Source organism: Rhinichthys klamathensis, unplaced genomic scaffold (genome assembly GCF_029890125.1).
Source record: "Rhinichthys klamathensis goyatoka isolate OS25496 unplaced genomic scaffold, OSU_Roscu_1.1 h1tg000136l_1, whole genome shotgun sequence".
NCBI classification, from domain to species: domain Eukaryota; kingdom Metazoa; phylum Chordata; class Actinopteri; order Cypriniformes; family Leuciscidae; genus Rhinichthys; species Rhinichthys klamathensis.
In genome coordinates this window covers 1,282,631-1,296,784 of record NW_026606671.1, presented here as the reverse complement: position 1 = coordinate 1,296,784, position 14,154 = coordinate 1,282,631, and the positions used below count along the sequence as shown (strand labels likewise).

The window sequence follows — 14,154 nt, the reverse complement described above, 5'->3', positions numbered from 1 at the left end:
GCACTTTCGACTCTAATTGGCGGGAGTAGCTCTAAGTCCCTCCCATTGTCCGCCTTTTACTTCAGAAAAAGCACAAGGTGTCCTTTGACAGTAGGGCTAAACCATTCATTGGTGTGTAGTTGAATATCGTGTTATAACATCTTGCTATTTTGTATCTTTCCCTAAACGAGTTTGGGATTTGTTTCTAATGTTGAAGTCTTAAACATAGTATTAATATTTCATATGTATAATGACTCAATACATTATGTTATTATTTTTTTAGTTCATGAAGACTCAATCTTCTAATCTCCCCTATCGAAATATAGTTCACTTGTCACCCTGGAAAATGACGACACTTCTACCGGCATTTTTCCATACAGCGAAAAGACATGTCTAAGTAATGTCCAAAATGTATTTTACAAGTGTTATATAGGTTAGTAAACTTATTTCTTCCGTATCCATACCATAATTTGTTAGAGTGAATCAGTTTAAACCGAGGTTCGAGGGACTGTCAACTTAAGAATAATAATGCATCCCGCCCGGCGCTGTTCATCGCTGTTTCATCGAGACCTGGCCGCAGTCTGTCTGTCATCACTGGGGACACATCCAAAGAAATCCGGTCCGCTGAAGGAAAGCAGCCTTCCGAGTTCACGACTCTGTGTTCATCCTTCTCCAACCAGGTCCAACTCCTCACCCGTTCTTCTCGGTTCTTTTCAAGGTAATTTAATTTAAGATTCAATCACATATTCCCTTGCTACTACATTTAACCAAGTAAGTTAGTTATGCTCATACGACGACGCACACAATTCTGTCTAGAAAGGCAAATTAATATTCATATTCGGTTTTGAGAGGGGAGGGGGGTCTTGTGGTTCAGTGTGAGAGAACTGAGGAGAATCTTAGGAGACACACGACTAAACTTAAAGAATGTAACGTTAGTTGTGATCACCATAGCGTGGCCCTCATGCCACAATTGACTCATGTAACTTACAGTAAGTGGGAGTTATGACTTGTCACATAACGTTACATCCTGAGGTGTGGAAACATACAGCAGTTTCCCATAACTACTACTACTACTACTGAGTTTTATTCAGATGCATTCAAGTTAAAGTGTGATTTTTAATTGTCTAACAAATCTGTCACTGAAGAGCAGTGTTTTAGTTTTTAACAGTTGTATTTAGCTTTATTCTTTATTTCAGCTTTAGTTTGAGTGATTTTAGTATAACTTGTTTCAGTTCGTTGACAACTATGCCAGTGCCACATTTCTAGTTTCCATTGAAGTTTGTTTAATTTGATATTTTATCTATTTTATTTTATTTTTAATCTAATATTTATATTTTATTTTAGCTTTATTACCTGAAAATTATTTTTTAGAATTTTTGGTTTTGGTTTTAAGAAAATTTGATATATTTATATATATATATATATATATATATATATATATATATATATATAATTTAATAGTATTATATTTAGTTTTTCTTAATATTGTTTGTTGAATTTGGTGTTCTGTACTTGGATCTATTCTAGAGTGCATTCAAGGTAACTTGATAGTCCTGCTAAAGGTCAGAAAACAGTGCAGCATAAACAGCCCCATATGCCAAGGGTTCGATCCCCTTAAACAGTTTTTCCTTGCTTATCTGAGTGAGATATGCTCTCTTGACTTGTGTTACATTTATCAAACTTCATCATTTGTGCAGTTTTCTTGTAGCATTAAACAGTAATGACACAATGTTAATGGATGTCTGTGTTTAGCTTATGAAAAGATGGAAGGTGACAAGCACATACTGTAAACCAAAAGTTGTTGTTAACCATCAAACAGAACAGCGATTCTAGCTCTGTGTGAACAAAGCCCCCTGCAGGGCCGCTCTTGTCCAAGGGATTTGACCTGGTTTAAGACAAGGTCTGGGAACAGTGATGTTATGCAATTTATAAGGTAATTTATAAGATAATAAGGTAAGCAAATATTCAATATTGCATGGCCCAAAGGTAAAAAAAAAAAAAAATCAGCCACTGAAAAATCCATGATTATTGACTAAATATTGGGTTATGTGTTTCTCCCAATGTCTATGTTGATTAAGGCCCTGGTCCAAGGTGAAGCTTCTCTTTAAATGTCATTTCAATAATGACAACTGGAATAGCTTTAGCATGTTATTAAATACGGGGCCCGGGGGCCCCTAGTATCGTCACCACCTTTCGCACCGGTAGCGATGGCCGTAAGCATGTAAGATATGCTGCCGCTGCATAAAAATAGACATACATAAATCCTGTAGCAGGTCTAAGCAGGTGGAGCTGGGGGAGATGGAGGGTTTCAGATGAACTCTGAAAGCGCACCTCAGGTCTAGCTTTCAGCAAACAGTGAACCAGACTATTTAAATGTTAAGCATTGGCTGCAGGATCAGCTGAAGCCAATCATCTTGTGTCATGCGGTAATGATATGTGATTGCTTGCAGACTCCAAGTAAAGGATCTATCAGCCTGCCTCTAGAGTTTCATAAATGAACTAGATATTTAGGCATAGTTTTTAGGTTATAGTTGGTGTGCTGTGAATTATCTTCATACCTAATGAAATTGTCATCGTTTCTGTTAAACAGAGAATAACTTTATATTTGGTCCCTAATTCTCCCATGCAATAGTTTTACCAAGCGTAATGTTACATCACACTACACAAACAGGTCTTGACTCACTATGCAGCAGGCAAATATGAAGTCTCGCTTCATGATCTTACATGAGTCAAATGAAGTGGTAAATGTCAGAGCTTGGGGGAGAGCGCTCAGCGATGTGTAGAATGAGCATTAGTTATGTAATGAGGATTTATAATCTCTTCTTGTGCTTCCAAATCAACTGTATATTTTTTCTCTGGTTTAGGTGATAGGTTGACATTTTTTAACACTTTAAAATTCATTAGTTTTTAATGCAGTAGGTATCATGAATTTAAGATAAAATTTAATTTTTCTTTTACAGCATTTATTAATCTAGGTTCATGTTAATTTATACATATACTATTCATTGTTATTTTATAATTTTTTATAATGCATAAAAATTATAAATTTTTACTGTCTAAAATTTTATAAATGTATTAGTATATAGTTTGGGGTTGGTATGATTTTTTTAATGTTTTGAAAGGAATCTCTTATGCTCACAAGGCTACATTTACTAGCTCTAAAATAAAGTAAAAAACATAATATTGATATTCATAATTACAATTTAAAATATTTTAAAATTGTATATATTTTAAAATATCCTTGCTGAATTTTCAGCATCATTACTTCAGTCTTCAGTGTCACATGATTCTTCAGAAATCACTCTTATACGCGGATTTGGTCCTCAAAAAACACTTATTATCGTCAATGTTGAAAAGAGTTGTGCTGCTTAATATTTTTATGGAAACTGCTACATTTTTTTTCAGGGTTTTTTTTATGAATGAAAGCTCAAAAGAACTACATTTATTTGAAACAGAAATGTTTGTAACAGTATAAAAGTCTTTATCGTCAGTCTTGATCAAATTAAAGCAACACCAAGGAACTTTTCCTCTGCGGTCGCCCTACAGGTTGGAAGTGGAATTGTCCATTACTGCTGTCTTAAATCATTTAGCCTACCGCATCCTACTGTCGCACGCGCAGTCGCGCACGCTCGCTGTTTATCCAGCACCGGCTTTGGAATCAACAATGGCCACAGACAAGGTAGAGTATGATGCATGATTTTATGAAAGACATCACAAACGAAGAAAAACGAAATAATGACATTGCTTGCTTTTTTATATATAGTTTTTATTTTGTGTAACAGTAAACTTGAAACGGTATAACAGCAAGATAGGTTTACACAACCTATCTTTGTCCGGCCTTTTACTTGATCACTCACCCTTTTCCTCTTCCGAGTCTCCTCCTTTGTCTTCTTAGTTTTTGTTACTGCTTCGGCCATGACAAAAACATAAGCACGAAAGCCGGAAAACAAACGCTGGTTGGCCTCTCACGTCCGAATTTGAGGAAGTGGTGGGGGAAGTGACGTATGCCGTAAAGCAGTCGAATTATTTGTGCTCCGGTTACTACCCGGAACCTCAAACCGAGGTTGAAAAACTACATAGTGTTACTTTAATGCATCCTTGCTGAATAAAAGTTTACGATTTGTAATTTCTTTAAAAAAATCTTAACTGACCTCAAACTTTTAACAGTATGTAGAAATTATTATCAACCAAGAATAATAAATGCTGTAAAAGTGTTTTTCGTTTTTAGTTCATGAAATCTAAAGCATGAACTAATGTTAACGAATTGAACTTTATTGTAAAATGTCAGTGAAAAATTGTGACAAATGTGACAAATCCCAGACTGATCTCATGAAATGGCGTATGTATGACACGCCAATTCGTATTTCAATTTTTGGCGTGCTATCAACACGCATAATCGCTTTTCAGCGTGTTTATCAACGCCGTTGACTTTAACGTTACATTACTGTACCCCAACCCCGTCCCTAAACCTACCCGTCACTGGGGTTAATACCATTTATGAGTCTTCCCCTACCATCCTAGGAAAAAATATCGCTCCCCAGATGTAGATCTACATTTTGCTTCGTTTCGCTCGGACATTTAACGGCGTGTACATACACACGGCATCACTCGGACATTTAACGGCGTGTACATACACACGGCATCACTCGGACATTTAACGGCGTGTACATACACACGGCATCACTCGGACATTTAACGGCGTGTACATACACACGGCATCACTCGGACATTTAACGGTGTGTACATACACACGGCATCACTCGGACATTTAACGGCGTGTACATACACACAGCATCACTCGGACATTTAACGGCGTGTACATACACACGGCATCACTCGGACATTTAACGGCGTGTACATACACACGGCATCACTCGGACATTTAACGGCGTGTACATACACACGGCATCACTCGGACATTTAACGGCGTGTACATACACACGGCATCACTCGGACATTTAACGGCGTGTACATACACACGGCATCACTCGGACATTTAACGGCGTGTACATACACACAGCATCACTCGGACATTTAACGGCGTGTACATACACACGGCATCACTCGGACATTTAACGGCGTGTACATACACACGGCATCACTCGGACATTTAACGGCGTGTACATACACACGGCATCACTCGGACATTTAACGGCGTGTACATACACACGGCATCACTCGGACATTTAACGGCGTGTACATACACACGGCATCACTCGGACATTTAACGGCGTGTACATACACACAGCATCACTCGGACATTTAACGGCGTGTACATACACACGGCATCACTCGGACATTTAACGGCGTGTACATACACACGGCATCACTCGGACATTTAACGGCGTGTACATACACACGGCATCACTCGGACATTTAACGGCGTGTACATACACACGGCATCACTCGGACATTTAACGGCGTGTACATACACACGGCATCACTCGGACATTGAACGGCGTGTACATACACACGGCATCACTCGGACATTTAACGGCGTGTACATACACACAGCATCACTCGGACATTTAACGGCGTGTACATACACACAGCATCACTCGGACATTTAACGGCGTGTACATACACACGGCATCACTCGGACATTGAACGGCGTGTACATACACACGGCATCACTCGGACATTGAACGGCGTGTACATACACACGGCATCACTCGGACATTGAACGGCGTGTACATACACACAGCATCACTCGGACATTTAACGGCGTGTACATACACACAGCATCACTCGGACATTTAACGGCGTGTACATACACACGGACATTTAACGGCGTGTACATACACACAGCATCACTCGGACATTTAACGGCGTGTACATACACACGGCATCACTCGGACATTGAACGGCGTGTACATACACACGGCATCACTCGGACATTGAACGGCGTGTACATACACACGGCATCACTCGGACATTGAACGGCGTGTACATACACACAGCATCACTCGGACATTTAACGGCGTGTACATACACACGGCATCACTCGGACATTTAACGGCGTGTACATACACACGGCATCACTCGGACATTTAACGGCGTGTACATACACACAGCATCACTCGGACATTTAACGGCGTGTACATACACACGGCATCACTCGGACATTGAACGGCGTGTACATACACACGGCATCACTCGGACATTGAACGGCGTGTACATACACACGGCATCACTCGGACATTGAACGGCGTGTACATACACACAGCATCACTCGGACATTTAACGGCGTGTACATACACACAGCATCACTCGGACATTTAACGGCGTGTACATACACACGGCATCACTCGGACATTTAACGGCGTGTACATACACACGGCATCACTCGGACATTTAACGGCGTGTACATACACACAGCATCACTCGGACATTTAACGGCGTGTACATACACACGGCATCACTCGGACATTTAACGGCGTGTACATACACACGGCATCACTCGGACATTGAACGGCGTGTACATACACACGGCATCACTCGGACATTGAACGGCGTGTACATACACACGGCATCACTCGGACATTGAACGGCGTGTACATACACACAGCATCACTCGGACATTTAACGGCGTGTACATACACACAGCATCACTCGGACATTTAACGGCGTGTACATACACACGGCATCACTCGGACATTTAACGGCGTGTACATACACACGGCATCACTCGGACATTGAACGGCGTGTACATACACACAGCATCACTCGGACATTTAACGGCGTGTACATACACACAGCATCACTCGGACATTTAACGGCGTGTACATACACACAGCATCACTCGGACATTTAACGGCGTGTACATACACACAGCATCACTCGGACATTTAACGGCGTGTACATACACACAGCATCACTCGGACATTTAACGGCGTGTACATACACACAGCATCACTCGGACATTTAACGGAGTAGACATACATGCAAAAGATGACGGTACGTTTCGGCGTGGACACACACGCCTATAGCTCAAAATGCGTATAGATAACACGCCACTTGACTTGAAAGTGGCGTGTATGTTTACGTAAAGTCATGATGCCATGTTGCGACAAATGAGCCTCAATCCATAGATTAAATTAGGCCTGAACGGTTCTTTACCCACGTGCATGGCTGTGTGCACATGTATGCGCAGGCATGCATCGGGTCTCTCTCGTGATTTTCAAACGAGTCATTGTTTAAATGAATGGTAGGGGAAGCACAGACACAATGGTTCATTCAGGAACCCCTTTGTGTAGTTACACACACGCAGATACACACACGGTCAAATCACAGCCCCCAGAATCTTCGCATACGAAAGCAAAAGAGCTCAAAGGGTGTATGCTAGTGTTCTCTCCGTCTATCAACTTGTATTATTCACTGACCCACTGATCGGATACTGGATCATCATTGAATTAGTCCTGGACTCCCACAAAGTCAAAGTGAAGAATATTGTGCCTTTAGTTCACCTGCATCGGAGACATTCAGAGGAAAAGGAAAAAATAAGAGGTAGTTTTAAAAGAAATGCATGTTTCTCAGTGTTTTAGACTAATATTAGTCCTAAATGTTTGAGAAAGTGACTGTACGGACCATAGACCGTACAGTCACTTGAATAGTCATTGATTTAGTTACAGTGAATGTGTCTAGAGATAGTGAGTTTTAAATTAGACTAGATGACAAATCAGATTTTTTAATGCTGATACAATAGAAGATTAATGTGACCTACGAATTTAAAATGTAATTTGTTGCTTTAAATATGGATGCTGTGTGGTTTAAAGGATTACTAAGCAATGAATGACCAACCTCACCCATGAACAGCCCTGAGTATTCAGTACTTGACTATTCCATTAATAAATGGAAAATCTTTACTTGTCACATATAAATAATACCAAGATTATGCTTTTCCGATATGACGAAGACATAAACAATCACATACAAGTAGAGAGACACTGGAAGTATGTATTTTTCTTGTGGAGGTAAAGGAGGAGACAGAGGTGGAACAGGATGAGTCAGATGTGATTTGTAAGATGAGATAAATGAATCGGAATCAGTATTTAAATGAACATAATTACACTAAGTGTAATTAAGTATATAAGTACACTATAAATATAAGTACACTAATGTTCAAACGTTTGGGGTCAGTAGTGTTTTTTTATGTTTATGAAAGAAGTCTGTTATGCTCACCAATTTTCATTTATTTAATCAAAAATACAGTAAAAGTAATATTGTGGAATTCTGTTACAATTTAAAATAACTATTTACTTTATTTATATATATATATAGCATCATTACTTCAGTCTTCAGTGTCACATGATCTTTCAGAATCAGGAAATCTCCATTTCTTTCAGGAATCTTTGCTGAATAGAGCATTCAAAAGAACATCATTTCTTTTAAATGTATGTATTTTTGTAACATTATAAAAGTCTTTACTGTCACTTCTGATCAATGTATTGCATCCTCGATGAGTAAAAGTATCAATTTCTTTAAAAAAAAAAATCGTTACCTTATAGATCTCTATAAGGTAACGCATCAGCAGCGTTGCTCAATGCCCATTGCTGCTCAGCTGAGCATTGTAAAGTGGAGCTCAAAGTTAAAATTAAAATAATTAACAGCTTGTTTCATTTAACCTATCTTTGAATGATTATAACTTTATAATGAATATAAATATTTTATAATGAAAATATTTTTGTGTAGGCCTAGGCCTAATTCTGTGAATTACACTGTGCAAACCAAAGTAATAGCCTAGCTACTACCCACCGGATGAAGAAAGGGCTCTCAGTCTCCACAGAACATAAAATATTCATATTATTTTATTTTTCGTGTTGGCATTTGAGGAAAAAACAATGTCACGGACATGACCGCTCTAAGCGACTTTAAAATATGCTTTAAAACTTTCACAAAGACATCAAACAGAAAGCACAAAACCTTTCTTTAAATCGAATTTCGTTTTGTTTTAATTGTATCTTAATTTTAAACAATGTTTCATCAACCAATTGCCTGGATTTTTATAAATAAGAAGTAAATATAGCAGACGATAGATAATCACGAAACGGAGGCGTCGGCGATACTTGATAAATTAACCGAAACTCAGCGTATAAGATAGCCTACTTGCCTCACAGACATGTCTACTTTTAAACAGAACAATTCAAAACGAAAGAAAACAGACTACAGACTGCACTCTGCTTATGTAATCCGTATGAAATGTGCATTTCTCTCTGGCGCGTTCACTACTGAAGATCGCGTGCATCCTGCGGAAGACGGAAGAGTTGCAGATGGTTCAGGATCGATATCGAAAAATCTATATTTTTGACAACACTAGATTGTAGGCTACTTATTATTTCAGATGCCTTTATTATGCATTTAGTATTTTATTATTATTTATTATACTGTATTATGCTTATTTATTTAGCAATAAATGGATAAATGGAGATAATGCGCGCATTGCGCTGTTGAGTCACTCAAAATTACCTCAATGGAAATTCCTTCACCATGACAGCCCTACTTATTGGCTATTGTGACAGTACTGACGTAATCACAATCTTGCTCATCCCGATAAATATCAAACATGTTTGATATGATCGGGGCGAGCCCGATTTATGTAAGAGCAGATCGGGAGGTGCAAGATTCGATCTGTGAATGCCTCACATTACCAGATAATCTGTGCCGAACATCGGAACCGATCGAGGTCCTCGACAAGATTTTTTCTCCGATTCTCGGGAGGGGAAAATCGGGCATAAATCGGCCTAAAACTCCTGTAGTGTGAGCCAGGCTTAAGTCAAACGAGAACCTTTTTATTCTCTCCTAGATAAAAAACAAATGTATGTCTTGAGTTGGGTGTTGCTTATTAAAGTAATAGAAAACCTCTCCTTAACAAGCTACATGATTTGAGGTATCAGACATGCTTGTTAATACGCACCAAGGGATGAATTAATAAAAGGTTTATTGGTAACACTTTATTTTACAGTGTCATTGTTACATACTGTATGTTACATAACTATAAATTATGCATAATTACATGCTACCCTAAACCAAACCTAACCCTATAGTAAGTACAAGTAGTTACTTAATATTAGTCCGTACTTAAATAGTGTTAAAAATACACCTTATAAAGTGTAACCAGTTTGTTATATATATGAGCAACAGTAAGAGTGATTCTCGTGCAAACAGTGAGCACTAATAAAGATTGCTTGTCTTGTCCACAGGAAGATCAGTCAGTGTTCCCTATAGCACAGTTTGTTCTCGATATTGTGTCTGCGAGTGAGGCTGAGTTGTCATGAGAGACAGTAGCCAGCAGTTTCCAATGGCTGCAGTTAACCCATTGTCCATTAACAAGATGAATAATTTACAGAATTATCTGTAACTAGCATCCAATGTCTTTGTTTCCATTGAGGTTTGTTTTGCTAATGAGGTTATTGAAATGTTGTCTATAGAGATAGCATACAAGCCAACAAACATGCACAAACTGCAATAATGTTAATAGGTGATTCGTAACTAGTTAAACCTCTTTTGAAGACTAAAAACAAGCCCAGACAGATGCAGACAGTCACAGACCATCAACCATGCAATCTTGTGAACTTATCAATGCTTTTAAAGTGCTTTTCCACATTTAAACACTACACTGCGAGGTAGCAAATAACCAAATAATCCAGTTTTGTTCAAGCTGTATGAAGTGTGCATATTTTGTTGTCATGCGGACATACTGTATTTAAGACAAGCCCAGGTAATACACATTATGAACAACAACAGACAGTTCTTAGGCCTAATTTATCTACACTTTAAATAACTACCATGTGCTGTCATCATGCTACTGTTTATATTGTCATACAGAGTGCCATACACTGTTACTATTTATATCTTCATTGGCTCCTGTTTGGTTTTAGTGTCTTCTTTCACATAGCGTACTGTGTAAAAGTGAGTTTCTGCATTGTAACATGCCAAGTAATCTAAAACTATTTTTTAACTATTTTGCATATGTATTTTACATGCAGCATTTATGTCCTCAAATTATGTGCAATGTTTGTAAAATGTATTTGTCACACTGTAGGACTTTTAAAGTGAACTGCAAAAAACTAAAAATGATTTAAAAACATGAAAAAAATATTTATTTAGTCCAATTAAAGCACCTATAATATACCTATATGTTATTATGAATCTGTAAAGTTTTCCAAAAACTGTCCTCTACAACTGTGCCAGAGTGTGTGTAACATGTTGTGTGTGTGTGTGTGTGTGTGTGTGTGTGCAGTGTGTCAGATGGGCAGTAGCAGCAGCAGTAGACTCTTCAGTACTCTGGCCCAGACTTTGAGCAGCTCTGCATTGTCAGACCCACATGTGGATCCTGATGACTATGAGTATGAGCCGGCCGACCCAGATGCGCTGTTGCGGGAGTGTGAGGAGGTTTTGAGGAACCGGCCCCCTCGACTGCACCGAGACTTTACTATGACCAGATCCTGCTCACTGCAGAACGCACCCCTCCGCATCATGCAGTGGAACATCTTAGCACAAGGTACAGAGTCTGTCTGCTTATGTCTTGTATTTGATTCCTTTTTTGACTGACAAAAATCATTTATTTTATATTTTTTCAAAATTCCTGAGGAGACCCTAGTACCTTCTTCCAGTTTAAAAAACCCTTGCTTGATCTTTATATTAATCTAGGACTGAACACACTTCACCTTTAACTGCAATGCTACCATACGATGCTCAAAAGGTGACATAATTCTTCATTTTTCTTGTGTATCTGTAGCTCTGGGTGAGGGCAAGGACGGTTTTGTGCGCTGTCCGATGGAGGCATTGAACTGGTCTGAGAGGAAGTATCTGATACTGGAAGAGATCCTTACCTACAGGCCGGATGTGCTGTGCCTGCAGGAGGTTGACCACTACTTCGACACTTTCCAGCCTGTGCTCGCCAGCTTGGGCTACCAGAGCAGCTTCTGCCCCAAGCCGTGCTCTCCCTGCCTGGACGTTCACAATAACAACGGCCCCGACGGATGCGCTCTGTTCTTCAACCGCCGTCGCTTCCAGCTGCTCCACACCACTCACCTCAGGCTCTCCGCCATGATGCTCAAAACCAACCAGGTGGCCGTCGTGGTGACGCTTCGCTGCCGGCTCACAGGTCGAGTCTTCTGCGTGGCAGTGACGCACCTGAAAGCGCGGAGCGGGTGGGAGGCGTTTCGTAGTGCACAGGGGGCTCATCTCCTCCAGCAACTCCGCGACATAACCGCACAGTCATACCCAGAGGTGGATCAGGAAAACCGGACTAGGGTTGGGGAAAGTGAACAGGGTATTCCGTTGGTGGTATGTGGGGATTTTAACGCGGAGCCGAGCGAGGAAGTGTACAGGCGCTTTATGACTTCTCCGCTGGGGCTAGACAGTGCTTACAAGTGTCTGAGTGAGGACGGGACCACAGAGCCGCCCTACACCAGCTGGAAGATCCGGCCCAGCGGAGAGAGCTGCTCCACATTGGACTACATTTGGTACTCGGAAAGAGCGTTCCAGGTGGACGCTGTGCTCAGGATCCCGAGTGAAGAGCAGATCGGGCCGGACCGGCTTCCGTCGTACCATTACCCCTCTGATCATCTGTCACTGGTGTGTGACCTTAGCTTCAGTCAGCAGCCTCATAGGCTCATGTAGCTGTCAATCATTAGTGCTCTCCAATAGGGATCTATTGTCTGAATGTGAGAATGCATTATTTGTATTATTGCTCAGAATGTAAATTATCTTATTCACATAAACTTTATTTTTACCTGCTTATGTAGGTCGTAATGCACCCCTGTGCACATTATTTTCCTTAGAGGTTAATTATTATCATGCTCTTGTTTGTTATACAGAGGTTGTGCAATATACTGTAATTTATTAAGTGTTAAAGGATGATCTCAGGAAGAGGCACATTCTCAATTAAAAGATTCCAGAAGTGAAAGAACATTTATATTTATATTGACTGTACTTTTTTCTTTTAGTAGCACTGTAATCATCAATATGTTTGCCACTGACCAATAATACAAAACATAACAGTGCACTTAAATTGTGTGGTGTCTCATTCTTTAATGATAAGAAAAAATGAACTGTTTTGGGAAATTTAGATCAGTCCTCCTGACACTTAAGTGAGTGCAGTAAGTGTCCTATGGTCCTCTTAGCAGACTTAAAAAATAAACTTTTATTCAAATTGTATAATCAAGTTATTAATGTCAACCATTTTACCATATCTGATATGAATACAATCGCTATGTCTAATGTCAGCTTTACAAAACTTTTGTAACGTTATCTTCAAAAAAAATTTTCATAAGTTAAAAAATCAACAGCATATAAGCTACTTACCTGATCATAAGACATTTTTGGAAATGTGTCTTTCTTTTGAATTTTGATATCGTTACTGATATTCACACTAATATTGAACTGACTGACTCGTATATATTTTAACATAGTTATACTTCAACTACTTCACGCTGTCCTTGCATATAGGTGAAAACTTTTATGATCCGGATCCAAAGATTGTCATGCTTTAAAGCCAACCTATTCTGGCCCGAATCCCTCAGAGCCAATTAGTGGACATACAGAGCAAGGCTTTGTTCAAAGTTAACAACTTAGTAAAGTGCTCTACAGTAATCCCTGTACACGCCACAGACTAAAGTCTCTACGGTAGAGCATCTAATATCATACAGTATATTTAGGGAAAGTTTGTTGATATTTATTTGGTTGTGTACTATGGTTTCATAACTGGCAGATATTGAACTGAAATTACTAAGATCAAACTTCATGCCTACACTTTGACCAATGAATTTCCATCCTTTTTCCATGTCAATTGTGATTTCTGAATAAAGTTTTTATTTGTTTATAATTTGATCAAGATCACATTCACAGAGAGTAATTTCTAACTGAAGAAATATTTTAGAACTGACCATTCTTAATAATATAGTTAGTACTGTGCAAAAGTCTTAGGAACGTCAGTATTTTCACCCCAAAAAATGGTTTTAAGACAGTTATTTATATCTTTTGCTGTATAGTGTCAGTAGGAAATATCAGTTTACATTTCCAAATTCCTTTTGCCAGTAATTGTAATAATCCAGTCTGTATGATCCACACGAAGATCTGATCTCACTATCTTCAAGTCTGTCTATGATTACATGAAGAAACAGAAACAACTGAAACCGATTACATCCAGAAGAACTGTGGCAACGTCTCCAT

General features: G+C 39.3%; 1 protein-coding gene across 1 annotated transcript; it reads left to right on the top strand.

The window, feature by feature from the left end:
* Positions 1-333: 333 nt before the first annotated feature.
* Positions 334-12,988, top strand: nocta (nocturnin a). The gene is made up of 3 exons (XM_056257280.1): positions 334-697; positions 11,219-11,479; positions 11,717-12,988. The coding sequence occupies exons 1-3, from the start codon at positions 508-510 to the stop codon at positions 12,601-12,603; spliced, it is 1,338 nt and encodes a 445-aa protein (XP_056113255.1). The 5' UTR covers positions 334-507; the 3' UTR covers positions 12,604-12,988.
* Positions 12,989-14,154: the final 1,166 nt, after the last annotated feature.

Coding starts and splice junctions, on each gene's coding strand:
- nocta (XM_056257280.1), top strand. CDS start 508: ATGCATCCCGCCCGGCGCTGTTCATCGCTGTTTCATCGAGACCTGGCC. Junction 698..11,218: donor TCTTCTCGGTTCTTTTCAAG/GTAATTTAATTT, acceptor GTGTGTGTGCAG/TGTGTCAGATGGGCAGTAGC. Junction 11,480..11,716: donor GTGGAACATCTTAGCACAAG/GTACAGAGTCTG, acceptor GTGTATCTGTAG/CTCTGGGTGAGGGCAAGGAC.